The sequence below is a fragment of the Oncorhynchus masou genome, chromosome 16, assembly GCF_036934945.1.
Source record: "Oncorhynchus masou masou isolate Uvic2021 chromosome 16, UVic_Omas_1.1, whole genome shotgun sequence".
NCBI lineage: Eukaryota > Metazoa > Chordata > Actinopteri > Salmoniformes > Salmonidae > Oncorhynchus > Oncorhynchus masou.
Genome location: NC_088227.1, coordinates 37,909,082 through 37,928,896, shown reverse-complemented (window position 1 = coordinate 37,928,896; position 19,815 = coordinate 37,909,082). Strand labels below are relative to the sequence as shown.

Below are 19,815 nucleotides of genomic sequence, written 5' to 3'. Positions count from 1 at the left end.
CCTTGCCTTATAATGCCAAAAAGCCCCAGCTGTCTGCTCTCTGCTTCCAAGTGTCAGGTTTCAGACCCTACATTTGCATAAGAAGTGACGCGTCACATTTTCTGGCCTATCCAGACAAAGAATCGATTATCTCGTCCTCTGAGCGAGTGAGCTGAGCTTGGGAGAAGGAAAATGAACGGTGACAGTCAAACGAATCCAGCCGTTGTGGTTTCATCTCAGTGTGATATGCTCAGCCAGATTTACCTCTTATCTAAATCATTTTGTAGAATTAAAACAAGACCACTTTGTCAGAGTCAGAGAGAGACAAAATCACTTCGTGCTTAAAGCTGAAGTTGTAACGCAGACTCTTCCTGCAAACATTGAATGGACCCACTCCAAGTCACATACCGCCCAAACAAATCCACAGATGAGACCATCTCTATTCCACTCCACACTGTCCTTTCCCACCTGGACAAAAGCAACACCTATGTGAGAATGCTATTCATTGACAACAGCTCAGCATTCAACACCATAGCGCCCTCAAAGCTCATCACTAAGCTAAGGACCCTGGGACTAAACACCTCCCTCTGTAACTGGATTCCCGACTTCCTGACAGGCTGCCCCCAGGTGGTGGGGGTAGGCAACAACACATCCCCCATGTGGAACCTCAACACGGGGCCCCTTCGCGGTGCGTGCTCAGTCCCCTCCTGTACTCCCTGTTCACCCACGGCCGCGCACGACTCCAACACCATTAAGTTTGCAGAAGACGGTGGTGGGCCTGATCGCCAATGACGATGAGACAGCCTATAGGGAGGTCAGAGACCTGACAGTGCGGTGCCAGGACAACAACCTCTCCCTCAACCTCAGCAATACAAAGTCGCTGATCGTGGACACCAGGAAACGGAGGGCCGAACACGCCCTCAAATAAAATCAAAAAGGCTGTAGTGGAGCAGGTCGAGAGCTTCCAGTTCCTCAATGTCCACACCAATAAGGAGATATTAGGGTCCCCACACAGCAACCCAGTCTTGAAGAGGAAACAACAACAACCCTCATGAGGCTGAACACATTAGGCAATGGGCCCTCAGATCCTCAAAGGTCTACAGCTGTACCACAGAGAGCGTCTTGACCTGCTGCATCACTGGCAAGTACGGCAACAGCCTGGCCTCCAACCACAAGCCACTACAGAGGATAGTGCAAAGTACACAGGAGTTAAAATCCATTCCTGTCCAGTCTTTCCTGATCACACAACCATTCTATAACCCCGGAACATTCCTGTCCCTTCCAGATAAAAAGAATCACTCCGGCCCCGTGCTCATTGTTGCACAGAGAAAGATGTAGACCATTGTGTTTGATGAGGAAGTATTGAAAATAATTTCAGAAATGTAAAATGCGACTGTGATATGTGGTCGTCTTTCCTATATCTTAGTTAAATGCACTGACTGTAGGCCTACGTCTCTGTGGATAAGAGCGTATTCTAAATGACAAATGTAGATTGGTTAAGAATGAAAGATGAGGACAGACACCCCCAACAGGACTGTCTGCTCAGCACTGCAGAAATCTGCAGCCAACAGCGGATCACACATTATCACATCATACAAGCTGAGTGGCAGGACTGCGGAAGTCAATCTATGTTTAGTTCCCTCTTCCCCTCAGACAGCAGGGGTTTGGTTAAATAAACAAACTACTGGGCCTGATGGGAAAGTTGTTAGGAGCAGAACAACGATGCTGCTTCAGGCTGCTTGTCCCTCTCTCTGGTTGGCAGCCTATTTGATTAAACCACCGCCTTTTTAACAAGCCGTGTTCTGGTTCCTTTCCTGTTACAGACGACTGCATCAAATGTAGATAAAACGTCGCTCATTCTTTGGCTCTAATGTTAATGATGGGTCCTTGGCAACAGCGTTTCAGCTCCTCTACTGAAGGCTTCCTCATTTAGCCTACTGATGCAGGGTGGTATCTGAGGTATCCTAGTGATGGCGCCAACTGGAGAGAGGAGCGAGTGTGAGCTGATGGAAGAGGTCAGGAATCCCGTGGGACCCCCTGTACATACTCCCTGTATACAGCCATGTTATATTATATACTTCCTGTATACAGCCATGTTATATTATATACTCCCTGTATACAGCCATGTTATATTATATACTCCCTGTATACAGCCATGTTATATTATATACTCCCTGTATACAGCCATGTTATATTATATACTCCCTGTATACAGCCATGTTATATTCTACTCCCTGTATACAGCCATATTATATTATATACTCCCTGTATACAGCCATGTTATATTATATACTCCCTGTATACAGCCATGTTATATTATATACTCCCTGTATACAGCCATGTTATATTATATACTCCCTGTATACAGCCATGTTATATTATATACTCCCTGTATACAGCCATGTTATATTATATACTCCCTGTATACAGCCATGTTATATTATATACTCCCTGTATACAGCCATGTTATATTCTACTCCCTGTATACAGCCATATTATATTATATACTCCCTGTATACAGCCATGTTATATTATATACTCCCTGTATACAGCCATGTTATATTATATACTCCCAGTATACAGCCATGTTATATTATATACTCCCTGTATACAGCCATGTTATGTTATATACTCCCTGTATACAGCCATGTTATATTATATACTCCCTGTATACAGCCATGTTATATTATATACTCCCTGTATACAGCCATGTTATATTATATACTCCCTGTATACAGTCATGTTATATTATATACTCCCTGTATACAGCCATGTTATATTATATACTCCCAGTATACAGCCATGTTATATTATATACTCCCTGTATACAGCCATGTTATATTATATACTCCCTGTATACAGCCATGTTATATTATATACTCCCTGTATACAGCCATGTTATATTATATACTCCCTGTATACAGCCATGTTATATTCTACTCCCAGTATACAGCCATGTTATATTCTACTCCCAGTATACAGCCATTTTATATTATATACTCCCTGTATACAGCCATGTTATATTATATACTCCATGTTTACAGCCATGTTATATTATATACTCCCTGTATACAGCCATGTTATATTATATACTCCCTGTATACAGCCATGTTATATTATATACTCCCTGTATACAGCCATGTTATATTATATACTCCCTGTATACAGCCATGTTATATTATATACTCCCTGTATACAGCCATGTTATATTATATACTCGCTGTTTACAACCATGTTATATTATATACTCCCTGTATACAGCCATGTTATATTATATACTCCCTGTATACAGCCATGTTATATTATATACTCCCTGTATACATCCATGTTATATTCTACTCCCTGTATACAGCCATGTTATATTATATACTCCCTGTATACAGCCATGTTATATTATATACTCCCTGTATACAGCCATGTTATATTATATACTCCCTGTATACAGCCATGTTATATTATATACTCCCTGTATACAGCCATGTTATATTATCTACTCCCTGTATACAGCCATGTTATATTATATACTCCCTGTATACAGCCATGTTATATTATATACTCCCTGTATACAGCCATATTATATTATATACTCCCTGTATATAGCCATATTATATTATATACTCCCTGTATACAGCCATGTTATATTATATACTCCCTGTCTACAGCCATGTTATATTATATACTCCCTGTCTACAGCCATGTTATATTATATACTCCCTGTATACAGCCATGTTATATTATATACTCCCTGTATACAGCCATGTTATATTATATACTCGCTGTTTACAACCATGTTATATTATATACTCCCTGTATACAGCCATGTTATATTATATACTCCCTGTATACAGCCATGTTATATTATATACTCCCTGTATACATCCATGTTATATTCTACTCCCTGTATACAGCCATGTTATATTATATACTCCCTGTATACAGCCATGTTATATTATATACTCCCTGTATACAGCCATGTTATATTATATACTCCCTGTATACAGCCATGTTATATTATCTACTCCCTGTATACAGCCATGTTATATTATATACTCCCTGTATACAGCCATGTTATATTATATACTCCCTGTATACAGCCATATTATATTATATACTCCCTGTATATAGCCATATTATATTATATACTCCCTGTATACAGCCATGTTATATTATATACTCCCTGTCTACAGCCATGTTATATTATATACTCCCTGTCTACAGCCATGTTATATTATATACTCCCTGTATACAGCCATGTTATATTATATACTCCCTGTATACAGCCATGTTATATTATATACTCCCTGTAAAACAGCCATGTTACATGAACTTAATATTTATATTCGTTATTCACTGTGTATTTATTGCTTGTGTCACTATTTCTCTGTTTTAATGTATCTTTAAATGTACATTGTTAGATAAGGACGCGTAAGTAACCTGTTGTTTACGAAGCACATGGGAGAAATAAATATATATTTTTATCCCTACCTTTCCAGCCAGAGCCGGAATGTTCATGGAGTTGGTCGCGAAGCCCATCCCAAAGGCCATAGATGACTCCACCCCCAGGAACCTAGCAACCAGCTGTTCCAACTCCTCATGGAGGTCCAGGTTACCTGGACACAGCAGGAACAGAAAGATGGAAACAAAAAGGATGTCTTACTTTAACAAGTGTTCATGTCAACATAAAGCTTGCATGACATCAATACAGATGTACTAAAACTCACTGGGATCCAGCTCAGTTACAGTGATGCTCTAAATCAACAACACTATCCATTTTTAACTCAATACAACACAAAAATGCACTACCTCAGAACAACAGCTTCCTGCACATAAAGGCCTGACATAAACGACGCATGGAGGACGACTTGACTAGAATGTTAACGTCCAACATGTCGTTCTACTCTGTGCTCTGTCATTGTGGGATACATGACAACAGAGGACTTTTGATTCCTTGTTTCCTTTAAAAATGACAAAACTACTAAAGTAGATGGCACAACCAAGCCCAGCAACAGAATGAGTGGGCCAGTTTGTCCCCAGAAGGTTGTCTGCAGTGGATATTTTACCAACGTTGTGTATCAGCGCTTCCTTTTAAATAACATTAGCCCTTTAGAAGATACGTTTACCCAAGCGAGGTAACAGTCACGCGTGCCTACATTTTAGGTACTGGTGGTACCGGGAATCGAACCCACTATCCTGGCGTTGTAAGCAACATGCTCTACCTGCGGTCCACAGAATGTTTTAAAAACAAAACGGCCCTCGTCCCCAACAAGGTGATTATATCCATGTCTTACCCATCTCATAGCGGGTGCTACCCACTCCAACGCCATAGTGGTGGGTGGACTCTGTGGCAGCGTCGGCACACCTCCCAGTGTTCTCAGCAAAGCCCAGGTAGTTATATGAACCCATGTTGATCACGTCTTTCACCAGCTTGCCTGTGTGTCTGGGTAGAAAGACAACTCTGACGAGACAGAACTACTGTTGGGTTGGAGGAGGTCTGATCTTACATTGTCTTGTATTTTAAAACCTTCTGATAACGCTACACACACACCAAACCAAGGCTTCTGTTTTTTGGGGGTTTTATACTGTACTTGTGAGTTTTGACAAGCGGCAAGAGTAGCTATCGTGTTGACAACAACATCAGGTTTTGTTTTTAACTTGTTCTTGACGGGTTCCCTAACACTTACATGCAGGTGTGACAACAGCATATCATGCTGAGCAAAGAGTGAATGAGGTTAACCATTACCACACAACGATACGTGACAGATATTGTCTGTTGGTTTCTACACATCACGTTCGTCCCCAGATAGACTTCCCTCTCTTATCATTGTAAGTAGGGCAATGACCTGTAGGTGATAGAGGGGGCATGAAAGACTCTTCATTGACATTTGGGACGGCAGCGTAGCCTAGTGGTTAGAGCGTTGGACTAGAAACTGAAAGGTTGCAAGTTCGAATGTCATTCTACCCCTGAACAAGGCATTTAACCCACAGTTCCTAGGCCATCATTCTAGTTCTCACAAACCCATCTACTCCCTGTAAAAGCCATGGCTAGTTCTCACACTGACCCATCTACTCCCTGTAAAAGCCATGGCTAGTTCTCACACAGATCCATCTACTCCCTGTAAAAGCCATGGCTAGTTCTCACACAGACCCATCTACACCCTGAAAAAGCCATGGCTAGTTCTCACACAGATCCATCTACACCCTGAAAAGCCATGGCTAGTTCTCACAAACCCATCTACACCCTGTAAAAGCCATGGCTAGTTCTCACACTGACCCATCTACTCCCTGTAAAAGCCATGGCTAGTTCTCACACTGACCCATCTACTCCCTGTAAAAGCCATGGCTAGTTCTCACACAGACCCATCTACTCCCTGTATAAGCCATGGCTAGTTCTCACACAGACCCATCTACACCCTGTAAAAGCCATGGCTAGTTCTCACACAGACCCATCTACTCTCTGTAAAAGCCATGGCTAGTTCTCACACAGATCCATCTACTCCCTGTAAAAGCCATGGCTAGTTCTCACACATACCCATCTACTCCCTGTAAAAGCCATGGCTAGTTCTCACACAGATCCATCTACTCCCTGTAAAAGCCATGGCTAGTTCTCACACAGATCCATCTACTCCCTGTAAAAGCCATGGCTAGTTCTCACACAGATCCATCTACTCCCTGTAAAAGCCATGGCTAGTTCTCACACAGACCCATCCACTCCCTGTAAAAGCCATGGCTAGTTCTCACACAGATCCATCTACTCCCTGTAAAAGCCATGGCTAGTTCTCACACTGACCCATCTACACCCTGTAAAAGCCATGGCTAGTTCTCACACTGACCCATCTACTCCCTGTAAAAGCCATGGCTAGTTCTCACACAGATCCATCTACTCCCTGTAAAAGCCATGGCTAGTTCTCACACAGATCCATCTACTCCCTGTAAAAGCCATGGCTAGTCCTCACACAGATCCATCTACTCCCTGTAAAAGCCATGGCTAGTTCTCACACAGATCCATCTACACCCTGTAAAAGCCATGGCTAGTTCTCATACTGATCCATCTACTCCCTGTAAAAGCCATGGCTAGTTCTCACACAGATCCATCTACTCCCTGTAAAAGCCATGGCTAGTTCTCACACAGACCCATCTACTCCCTGTAAAAGCCATGGCTAGTTCTCACACTGACCCATCTACTCCCTGTAAAAGCCATGGCTAGTTCTCACACTGACCCATCTACTCCCTGTAAAAGCCATGGCTAGTTCTCACACAGATCCATCTACTCCCTGTAAAAGCCATGGCTAGTTCTCACACAGACCCATCTACTCCCTGTAAAAGCCATGGCTAGTTCTCACACAGATCCATCTACTCCCTGTAAAAGCCATGGCTAGTTCTCACACAGACCCATCTACTCCCTGTAAAAGCCATGGCTAGTTCTCACACAGACCCATCTACTCCCTGTAAAAGCCATGGCTAGTTCTCACACAGATCCATCTACTCCCTGTAAAAGCCATGGCTAGTTCTCACACAGACCCATCTACTCCCTGTAAAAGCCATGGCTAGTTCTCACAGATCCATCTACTCCCTGTAAAAGCCAGGTCCAGAGTGTACAGTAGCAAATACAAACTGTAACAGAGTTATTATGGTTGGGATGGGCCACTCACTGGAAGGTCCAGTTGTAGTCTTTGGAGGCCCTCTCCAACAGGTCCATCTTGGCTCCTGGAACACTGCAGATCGGCCTGTTCCAGTTGTCACGGATTCGCATGTATAGATTCCGGGTGTAGAAGTTCTCAAAGTCCTGGTACAGTGGAACAAAGTCCTAGAAAAGACAGAGACGTGGCAGTCATTGTTGGAATCAGTAACACGGTCTGAATTTATGCAAACACACAAGCTTTCAAAGAAATCGTTTGACCTAACTGTTCAAAAGCATTTGGTGTGCACGAGCTGTTGCCAGAAAGAGTGTGTTTATAGACAAAGCACATTTCTCACAGGAATAGGTGCGTCTCTTTTACAGCTTCAGGACAACTGGTTTGGCACAGCGGTTGCACTGAGCATTGCGGTTTACCGAAAACAGGTTCTGTAGTGGAATGTGAATGGAGAAATCACTTTCACACCTTCCCATGTTACACGCCTGTATTGTTCAGGCATATTTCACACCCTATTCACACAGCACCAGAGTAAATATTAGCACTGTAACAGCCTACATCCTAAAACCGTTTTAGAGAGGGGTTTTAGAGGGGCGTTTTAAAGTGACCTTTTAAAGCAGAATGAATGAATGGCAATGAAGGTAGGTAGACAGAAGTTGCCCCTAACCAGTAACCACTGACACAGGGTCAGCTATTTCTCCAAACCCTTAACTTCTTGGTGACAGGGGGCAGTATTTTCACGTCCGGATGAAATACATGCCCAAATTCGACTACCTGCTACTCATCCCCAGAAGATAAGATATGCATATTAGTAGTAGATTTGGATAGAAAACACTCTGCAGTTTCTAAAACTGTTTGAATCATGTCTGAGTATAACGGAACTTATTTAGCAGGCGAAACTCAGAGGACAAACCATTCAGCTTTAATTTTTTTTTTTAGGTCACTCTTTTCAATGGGTTTTCATTGGGAATCCAGATTTCTAAGGGACCTTCTTGCAGTTCCTATCGCTTCCATTGGATGTAAACAGTTTTTAGAAATTGGATGAGGTTATTCCTTTGTGTAATGAAGAGGTACGGCCATCTTGAACGAGGGTCACTTGAAGTGTACTGTTAGATAGAGGCGCGTGACCAGAAAGCTAGCTACAGTTTGTTTTCCTCCTGTATTGAACACAGATCATCCAGTCTTCAATTTTATTGATTATTTACGTTAAAAAATACCTAAAGTTGTATTACAAAAGTATTTCGACATGTTTTGGCAAAGTTTCCAGGTAACTTTTGAGATATTTTGTAGTCACGTAGAGCAAGTTGGAACCATTGTTTTTCTGGATCAAACGGATCAAATGGACATTTTGGATATATAATCGACGGAATTATTCGAACAAAAGGACCATTTGTGATCTTTATGGGACATATTGGAGTGCCAACAAAAGAAGCTCGTCAAAGGTAAAGCATGAATTATATTTTTGTTTTTGAGTTTAGTTTCGCGCCTGCAAGGTTGAAATAGGATTTCTCTTTGTTTAAGAAGGTGCTATCCTCAGATAATAGCATCGTTTGCTTTAGCCGAAAAGCCTTTCTGAAATATGACATGTTGGCTGGATTCACAACAAGTGTAGCTTTAATTTGCTATCTTGCATGTGTGATTTAATAAAAGTTAGATTTTTATAGTCATTTATTTGAATTTGGCACTCTGCACTTCCCCTGGCTTTTGGCCAGGTGTGACGCTGGCGTCCCAGAGAGGTTAATGGTTAAAAAAAAAAAATTCAGGTGTGGGGTAATCCGATTCAGGGGCGGGGTAATCCGATTCAGGGGCGGGGTAATCCGATTCAGGGGCGGGGTAATCCGATTCAGGGGCGGGGTAATCCGATTCAGGGGCGGGGTAATCCGATTCAGGGGCGGGGTAATCCGATTCAGGGGCGGGGTAATCCGATTCTAGATCTGTCAGTGAGAACAAACACCCATCCAAGACAGGAGCTAAACAGAAAAAAAGTGAATAGCCTCCAAGGAAGAAGTAATCTGCATCTCTTACCTTCTGCTCTTCCCTTTCTCTGGCTACATGGCACTTCTCCATGCCCCAGTGCCGGAGGAAGTCCCGCAGGTACCCGAAGATGGTGAGGATCCCATAGCCCATGTATGTGAGAACCGCCACAAGCAGAGGAGTCTCCTCAAACTGCTCCACAAACGCTTTGTTGTACAGGCTGGCATTACGAACAACATGGTTGTTCTGGAGAAGAAGACAATACAGACAAACAGAAGATGGTTGTGTTGCTGACTGGAAGGAAGTTGGTGTCCATCTTTTACATGCAATTTTGGTCATGCAAAAGAGGGAGCATTGGAAACACCATTTATTGGGAAGCCTAGTCTGTTCTAATGTTAGACTTTTCTGCAGACATCACAGGTTAATGGTGGTTGCACCATTGCAGTCTGTTCCATGGGACACACCCAAGCTGAGAAAAGATCAACAAAATGGCATTTGAGTGACTAAAATGGGCCATTGATCACAGAAGTGTGAAACTAATCTACATATAACATGGATACAGAAGTGTGAAACGAATCTACATAGCACAAATACAGAAGGGTTAAACCCAGCATACTGTATCTCTCGGACTCCTTACAAGGTCATGGTTTACTTTTAGTCAGGCCTAATCTGTTTGCTCTATAGAAACACGCAGAATATTTGAGACAGTCGGAAGTTTACATACACCTTCGCCAAATATATTTAAACACAATTTAATCCAGGTAAAAATTCAGTTTTAGGTCAGTTAGGATCACCAATTTAAGAATGTGAAATGTCAGAATAATAGTAGAGTGATTTTAGTATTTGGTACCGTTGCCTTTAAAATTGTTTAACTTGGGTCAAACATTTCAGGTTACCTTCCACAAGCTTCCCACAATAAGTTGGGTGAATGTTGGCCCATTCCTCCTAACAGAGCTGGTGTAACTGAGTCAGGTTTGTAGGCCTCATTCCTCCTGACAGAGCTGGTGTAACTGAGTCAGGTTTCTAGGCCTCCTTGCTCGCACACGCTTTTTCATTTCTGCTCACACATGTTCTATAGGATGGAGGTCAGCGCTTTGTGATGGCCACTCCAAAACCTTGACTTCGTTGTCCTTAAGCCATTTTGCCAAACATTGGGAAGTATGCTTGCGGTCATTGTATGCTTGCGGTCATCTTCCTGACTGATGTCTTGAAATGTTGCTTTAATATATCCACATAATTTTTCTTCCTCATGATGTCATCTATTTTGTGAAGTGCACCAGTCCCTCCTGCAGCAAAGCACCCCCACAACATGATGCTGCCACCCCCGTGCTTCACGGTTGGGATGGTGTTCTTTGGCTTTCATGTTATGTCGATATAAGACTTGTTTTACTGTGGATATAGATACGTTTGTACCTGTTTCCTTCAGCATCTTCACAAGGTCCTTTGCAGTTGTTCTGGGATTGATTTGCACTTTTCGCACCAAAGTACGTTCATCTCTTGGAGACAGAAGGCGTCTCCTTCCTGAACGGTATGACAGCTGCGTGGTCCCATGGTGTTTATACTTGCGTACTATTGTTTGTACAGATGAACGTGGTACCTTCGGGCGTTTGGAAATGGCTCCCAACGATGAACCAGACTTGTGGAGATCTATAATTTTTTTCTGAGGTCTTGGCTGATTTCTTTTGATTTTCCCATGATGTCAAGCAAAGAGGTATTGAGTTTGAAGATAGGCCTTGAAATACATCCACAGGCACACCTCCAATTGACTCAAATGTCAATTAGCCTATCAGAAGCTTCTAAAGCCATGACATCATTTTCTTGAATTTTCCAAGCTGTTTAAAAGGCACAGTCAACTTAGTGTATGTAAACTTCTGATCCACTGGAATTGTGAATTATAAGTGAAATAATCTGTCTGTAAACAATTATTGGAAAAATTACTTGTCATGCACAAAGTAGATGTCCTAACCGGCTTGCCAAAACAATAGTTTGTTAACAAGATAATTGTGGAGTGGTTGAAATACGAATTTTAAATGACTCCATCCTAAGTGTATGTAAACTTCCAACTTCAACTCTATGCATGCAGCTTAGATCCTTTGAATAAAGATGGTTTGTCAAAAACAATGGGACAAAACAGACCACTGAATACAGTGACAGTGTTTTTGATCCCTCTTGCAAAACCAGATCACCTGGACCCAGGGCTCAGAGGGCTACCCAGAGGGTTTTCATTGAGGCTGAACTGTGGCTTATTGTGTTGAAAACTAAACTCTCAAATCAAATGACCTAACGTCAGTCAGCCTGGTCAGCCATTAAAGCCTGGCTGCTTAGCAACCACATGTGACCCAGTCATGCCTCTCTCTACCTTTATGGTGGGTGAGCGTGTGGACTACGTGCTCAATGCAGCTCAGAACTGATCAAACTGGTCCCAGAGTCATTCTCCCAAAAGGGACGAACGTGATGATGAAATAGCCCTCTAAACTACACCACTAACCCACATACAGGTCTGACAGCTAACAACTAGACCTTCAAGCGAACTGAAAACACAAAGAGAAATGTTTAAATTCAAATATACCGTTCAGATGGAGCAGTTAGTGACCTAGGCCCTCCAGCCAGTACCACAGACTACAAAAACCAGACAGATCATATCTGAACACATTTTATAGCTGTGCATTAGCAACCGCCCGAAGACCAACTGTCGTGTGAGGAACAGTCGTCTACAGTATCTAATAGGGTGTTTCCTGTTCCATGAAAAGAGAGGAGTTCCACACATCCAGGACGTGTCTCTGTCACATGAGCTGGATAAAGAGGTCTATTAGAGGGCAATGGCAACAAAGTGAATGCCTAGGCTTTCGATTTTTTGCCACTCCTAAACCTAATCTTTATTAAACTCTCCACGGTGATACAACACCAGGATTATCAACCAAGGAGGATAAGGAGGGTACTGTTGTATTATCGGCATCACTAGCTCAACAAAGATCCCGTTTGGGTTGAGAGCAACAACCTGTTAAAGGGGCCAACCGGTCAGTTACGTTGAATTCAAAATGCTCCAAATTCCAATGCTTATGAAGGATGAATTCCTGTCCCTAAGACACTTGTTATTAAGATCAGACGGTAGTCTATAGGTCAAGTGTAGAGAATATTCATTCTGTCCATCAGTGTACTAGATGGAGTCCAGGTATACAGTGGGGCAAAAAAGTATTTAGTCAGCCACCAATTGTGCAAGTTCTCCCACTTAAAAAGATGAGGGAGGCCTGTAATTTTCATCATAGGTACACTTAAACTATGACAGACAAAATTAGAAAAAAAATCCAGAAAATCACATTGTAGTATTTTTTATGAATTTATTTGCAAATTATGGTGGGAAACAAGTATTTGGTCAATAAAAAAAGTTTCTCAATACTTTGTTATATACCCTTTGTTGGCAATGACAGAGGTCAAATGTTTTCTGTAAGTCTTCACAGGGTTTTCACACACTGTTGCTGGTGTTTTGGCCCATTCCTCCATGTAGATCTCCTCTAGAGCAGTGATGTTTTGGGGCTGTTGCTGGGCAACACGGTCTTTCAACTCCGTCCAAAGATTTTCTATGGGGTTGAGATCTGGAGACTGGCTAGGCCACTCCAGGACCTTGAAATGCTTCTTACGAAGCCACTCCTTCGTTGCCCGGGCGGTGTGTTTGGGATCATTGTCATGCTGAAAGACCCAGCCACATTTCATCTTCAATGCCCTTGCTGATGGAAGAAGGTTTTCACTCAAAATCTCACGATACATGGCCCCATTCATTCTTTCCTTTACACGGATCAGTCGTCCTGGTCCCTTTGCAGAAAAACAGCCCCAAAGCATGATGTTTCCACCCCCATGCTTCACAGTAGGTATGGTGTTCTTTGGATACAACTCAGCATTATTTGTCCTCCAAACACGACGAGTTGAGTTTTTACCAAAAAGTTTTATTTTGGTTTCATCTGACCATATGACATTCTCCCAATCTTCTTCTGGATCATCCAAATGCTCTCTGGCAAACTTCAGACGGGCATGGACATGTACTGGCTTAAGCAGGGGGACACGTTTGGCACTGCAGGATTTGAGTACCTGGCGGCGTAGTGTGTTACTGATGGTAGGCTTTATTACTTTGGTCCCAGCTCTCTGCAGGTCATTCACTAGGTCTCCCCTGTGTGGTTCTGGGATTTTTGCTCACCGTTCTTGTGATCATTTTGACCCCACAGGGTGAGATCTTGCGTGGAGCCCCAGATCGAGGGAGATTATAAGTGGTCTTGTATGTCTTCCTAATAATTCCTCCCACAATTGATTTCTTCAAACCAAGCTGTTTCCTTTTGCAGATTCAGTCTTCCCAGCCTGGTGCAGGTCTACAATTTTGTTTCTGGTGTCCTTTGACAGCTCTTTGGTCTTGGCCATAGTGGAGTTTGGAGTGTGACTGTTTTAGGTTGTGGACAGGTGTCTTTTATACTGACAACAAGTTCAAACAGGTGCCATTAATACAGGGAACGAGTGGAGGACAGAGGAGCCTCTTAAAGAAGAAGTTACAGGTCTGTGAGAGCCAGAAATCTTGCTTGTTTGTAGGTGACCAAATACTTATTTTCCACCATAATTTGCAAATAAATTCATTAAAAATCCTACAATGTGATTTTCTGGATTTATTTTTCTCATTTTGTCTGTCATAGTTGAAGTGTACCTATGATGAAAATTACAGGCCTCTCTCATCTTTTTAAGTGGGAGAACTTGCACAATTGGTGGCTGACTAAATACTTTTTTGCCCCACTGTATGATTATTACCATGTTATTCGGTTTCTATACAACCCTTTCATATCTACATTGCCCGAGGGGTATAGGAAAAACAGTTAAATTTAGAATTCCGCAGTAGCCTCAAGTGTGTGTCCAACCACCCCAAGTTCCCAACATATCAAAGCCTAGCTGTCAGTGTCCCTTTTCCTCATCCTTTCTCCTTCTGTCCTCAGAGACATTTAACCCTCACAAGGACCACTTCCTATAGCCAGCAGCCATTATCCCCAGGGGGAGGCTTGTGTTGGGTCATGTGTGTGTTGCCTGGGAGACAAAGTACTCCTCTGCAATTGCGTTGCACAACCAACTGCCCAGCCTCCCCGTTCTGTACTCTGCATGGTAGTGTCAGTGTCAGCAGAACTTCTACAAAATGCAAACTACATGTTGACGTGTTTAAATGTTTAGTCTTTTAGGTTATGGTGTTGGACCCCAGTAAGACTGTCACCATTGGCTAATTGTGGGATCCTAAAAAATCGAATCGTCATGTTATGCAAACTGGAAACCACATATCCTGAGGCCGCATGTATTGTGGCTGAGGATTTTAACAAAGGAAATTTGAGAAAAAACCTGCCGAAGTTCTCACACAGACTGTAGTACTCGCACTGCTAAAATACTCAACCACTGCTACTCCAACTTCCGGGATGCTTACAAGGCCCTCCCCCACCCCCCTTTCGGCAAATGTGACCATTACTTAATTTTGCTCCTCCCTTCCTATAAGCAGAAACTCAAACAGGAAGTACCTGTGCTAGGAACTGTTCAACACGGGTATGACCAATCGGAATCCATGCTTCAAGATTGTTTTGATCACGCGGACTGGGAAATTATCCTGGTAGCTTCAGCAAATAACATCGACGTATATACTGATACGGTAACTGAGTTTATCAGGAAGTGTATAGGAGATGTGGTACCCACTGTGACTATTAAAACCTACCCTAACCAGAAACCGTGGATAGATGGCAGCATTTGTTTAAAAACTGAAAGCACAAACCACCGCATTTAACCATGGCAAGGTGACTGGGAATATGGCCGAATACAAACAGTGTAGTTATTCCCCTTATAAAGGCAATCAAACAGGCAAAAGGTCAGCACAGAGACAAAGAGGAGTCGCAATTCAACGACTCAGACACAAGACGTATGTTCCACCTTCACTCCTCTGATCCTCAACACTGGGTTTCCACAAAGGCTTGATCACCAACAATGACAAGACGGCCTACAGCAAGGAGGTGGGGGATCTGGGAGTGTGGTGCCAGGAAAATAACCTCTCACTCAACGTCAAAAAAACAGTGGACTTCAGGAAACAGCAGAGGGAGCACCCCCCTATCCACGTCGACAGGACCGCAGTGGAGAAGGTGGAAAGCTTCAAGTTCCTTGGCGTACACAATCACTGACAAACTGAAATGGTCCACCCACACAGACAGTGTGGTGAAGAAGACGCAACAAGCTCAAATCTCCGGAGGCTGAAGAAAATGTGGCTTGTCACCTAAGACCCTCACAAATTCTTACAGATGCACAATTTGAGAGCATCCTGTCGGGCTGTATCACCGCCTGGTATGGCAACTGCACCACCCGAAACTGCAGGGCTCTCCACCTTCCCAAGTTCTCTCACGTCACCCCGCTCCTCCGCTCTCTCCACTGGCTTCCAGTTGAAGCTCGCATCCGCTACAAGACCATGGTGCTTGCCTACGGAGCTGTGAGGGGAACGGCACCGCAGTACCTCCAGGCTCTGATCAGGCCCTACACCCAAGCAAGGGCACTGCGTTCATCCACCTCTGGCCTGCTCGCCTCCCTACCACTGAGGAAGTACAGTTCCCGCTCAGCCCAGTCAAAACTGTTCGCTGCTCTGGCCCCCCAATGGTGGAACAAACTCCCTCACGACGCCAGGACAGCGGAGTCAATCACCACCTTCCGGAGACACCTGAAACCCCACCTCTTCAAGGAATACCTAGGATAGGATAAGTAATCCTTCTCACCCCCCCCCTTAATGATTTAGATGCACTATTGTAAAGTGGCTGTTCCACTGGATGTCAGAAGGTGAATTCACCAATTTGTAAGTCGCTCTGGATAAGAGCGTCTGCTAAATGACTTAAATGTAAAATGTGGTGTGGTCTGCCCAACACATCACCGGGGGAAGACTACCTGCCCTCCAGGACACTAACAGCACCCGATGTCACAGGAAGGCCAAAAAGATCATCAAGAACAACAACCACCCGAGCCACTGCCTGTTCACCCTGCTATCATCCAGAAGGCGAGGTCAGTACAGGTGCATCAAAGCTGGGACTGAGATAGAAGCTGTTTTTCAATCTCAAGGCCATCAGACTGTTAAATAGCCATCACTAGCACATTAAAGGCTGCTGCCTAGATACATATACTTGGAATCACTGGCCACTTCAATTTATTAAACACTAGTCACTTTAATCATGTTCACATATCTTACATTACTCATCTCATATGTATATACTGTATTCTATTCTACTGAATCTTAGGCTATACCGTTCTGACATTGCTCATCCATATATTTACATATTCATCATTCCTTTACTTAGATTTGTGTGTATTGAGCATATGTGCAATTGTTAGATATGATTCATTAGATATTACTGCACTGTCGGAGCTAGAAACACAAGCATTTCACTAAACCCGCAATAACATCTGCTAAACACGTGTCCAATCAAATGTTATTTGATCATTAAAAACCCGGATAGGAGTTTGGAGTTAATAAGCGTGACTTTATGTCATAAATGATTCCTTTAAAAAGTGTGTTATGGAAAAACAATGGTGAAAATGAGTCTAGCATGTGGCTGATTGTTAATGAGTTAGTAAACTAAATAACCTACACAGTGAAAGCACAGCAGCCTATGATTACGCTGTGTAACACCCATAGGCTGTTCTTCAGTCTAATCCAGGGTCCAGGATGACTACAGGACAGAAATAACACACTTCACAGAATGGTGCAAAGAAAACAGACTCATTCTTAATGTAAAAACAAAAACAAGGAAATGACAAACTTCAGAACCATAGAAGATGACACCGGGCCAATCCACATAGACTCAGAACAAATAGAATCAATGGGCCAATACAAATATCTTGGAACTATAAAACCGACTCAAAACTCTCTCGGATTGCAAACACACAACAGACATACAAAAAGGGACAACGACTGTATTTCACGAGGAGATCAAATAAATCCCCGGTCAATAAAATAATATCAGCCATATTCTAAACATACATTGTTCAGTGTTCTCACTTTCTGTTTCCAAGCCTGGTACAATCAGCTATCCATCTAAAACAAAAACTACACAAAATAGTAACGCTGTCAAGCAAAATCAGTGGAGTTAAACTCAAGAACATGGAAGCGCTGTTCTTGGAGAGTTGTGAGGGCAGGAGCGAGACCGACCTGACACACCCACTCAACCAGGAGTACCTGCTACCATCACCCCGCCGAAACAGAGTCCATCTTTACAGAACCACCCAAGCCCAGAAATCATTCATCCCCACCAGTATATGTCAATTGAATAAATAACTGCTCCCTCCCCCATACGAACTGTTAACTGTAACCACATGTGTTGCCGATGTCGTTGTTTGTAACACATACATTATATATATATATATATATATATATATAAATAAATGATGTACCTATGTGGTGATGCTTTGCTGTGTTGAGATGCAAGACACATTTTCACAAAACGGACACGATAAATAATGATTATAATTCAGTCAACACATTCTGAGGCTTAATCACTTCGTCACAAAGCATCCACCCTATCAAACTTGTTACAATGACTCAACCTCAATACTAGTTTAAAAAAGCGACAGATCAACATAGTTGGAATAAGTCGCTACATTTTATTGGGCTGTGTTTATTCAATCTATATTGTTGGCGGATATCCTAATGGTCATTCCCTCTTCTCATCGAGCGGTAGTAGCAGTAGTGTTGACGGGTGGGCCTCACCTCACTCGGGCGCCGATTCTTCTGTTGCGGTTGTTGGAACAAGCAATGATTCTTCACGAAACCGTTCCTTCTCGATGATGTCTTACCGTTGGATGTCCGGTGGAAAACATCTCCATTTGTCAATTTATTCGCCGAGCTCTTGGTCATACTTGGTGGCATTTATTCGCCTGAATATCCAGGTTTGTATAGTTACGTGCCCGGGACCTCTCTTCTCTCTGTATCTGGAGAAACTGCAAATACACAATATGAGATTACCGGAAATACACGCCCCTGTTAACTTTCAGCGACCAATGAGGAGTTTATGACGTCATGTAAAACTGAATAAATACGGGATTAGCCATGTAAATGACCATCGAAAGAGCCTGTAGTAACCTTTTGCATGGGTTTACGATTTTTTTCCAGTGAAGTATCACCTCAATTGTGAATAAAGGACTTTGGCCATGTGCCATGGCCTACAGGAAAGCAGTCTAAGGAGACGATTTTTCTTACACCCACCCACTGAGCCAGATTTCCCTGAATAGGATGTTTGTGAAAATAGTATTTTTGGGAAACTGAATACAATGACATCTTTCTTCAGCGTTCATGACTAAAGCCACTTGTTTAATGTTTACAGTTAATCGATTTACAATCCTCCAAGATTACAGAATATGTTTCCTCACCCACTCAGTCTACAAGATACCTGGTCGAAACCAAAGCTATATCCCAAATAGCACCCCATCCCCTATGTAGGGCACTACTTTTGACCAGGGCCCATAGGGCTCTGATGAAAAGTAGGTCACTATATAGAGACTATGGTGCCATTTGGGACGTATGGTCAATTGCACATGACACCTTTTTTTGATGAATTACCCTGCGTTATAGCCTACTGTTGAACACAGACATAGCAAAATAATGCCACACAGCAACATATTGCCACATAGCAAAATACTGCCGCAATGACTGGCCCGGGAACTGAAACAGGAACCAGATCCTTATCTGCTCCTCTTTCAGTGGGCCTTTCTTCACCTACACAATATCCCGCTCGGTAAAGCTTTAAAACCTTTTTAAACAGCTATAATTTGTTGTTTAAAATTGTGTGATAGTCATTCATCAACACTTCACAATATAGGTAACCTTAATAATAAAAGGTAACGTTATTGAATAATGCTATTTCATTTATCTACCAGTTATTTCCTCTTGTACCTCCCAGTACAAGAAGTGGAAGATAACAAACGTAGTAGTCACAGCCTGTGCTTTGGTTGGAATTGCCAGCTGAAACATTCCTGTAGTAGAAGGAAATAACACTTCTGCTCCTTGGAGTCAATGTAACGGATGTGAAACGGCTGGCTTAGTTAGCGGTGCGCACTAAATAGCGTTTCAATCGGTGACGTGACTTGCTCTGAGACCTTGAAGTAGTAGTTCCCCTTGTTATGGGGAAGTAGTAGTTCCCCGCGGCTTTTGTGGAGCGATGGGTAACGATGCTGTTGATGTGTGCAGAAGGTCCCTGGT

At 42.8% G+C, this 19,815-nt stretch overlaps 1 protein-coding gene across 1 annotated transcript in view; it reads right to left on the bottom strand.

The window, feature by feature from the left end:
- LOC135557922 (serine palmitoyltransferase 2-like) overlaps nucleotides 1-19,507 on the bottom strand; it is a 42,947-nt gene extending 23,440 nt beyond the window's left edge. Inside the window, exons 1-6 of the mRNA XM_064991639.1 lie at nucleotides 19,491-19,507; nucleotides 18,328-18,557; nucleotides 9,636-9,830; nucleotides 7,629-7,783; nucleotides 5,268-5,416; nucleotides 4,465-4,589 (exon numbers count right to left, since the gene is read on the bottom strand). Of these exons, the coding sequence (XP_064847711.1) occupies nucleotides 4,465-4,589; nucleotides 5,268-5,416; nucleotides 7,629-7,783; nucleotides 9,636-9,830; nucleotides 18,328-18,486 (783 nt within the window). The 5' untranslated portion in view covers nucleotides 18,487-18,557; nucleotides 19,491-19,507. The remainder of the gene's footprint in view (nucleotides 1-4,464; nucleotides 4,590-5,267; nucleotides 5,417-7,628; nucleotides 7,784-9,635; nucleotides 9,831-18,327; nucleotides 18,558-19,490) is intronic.
- Between the last annotated feature and the right edge of the window lie 308 nt (nucleotides 19,508-19,815).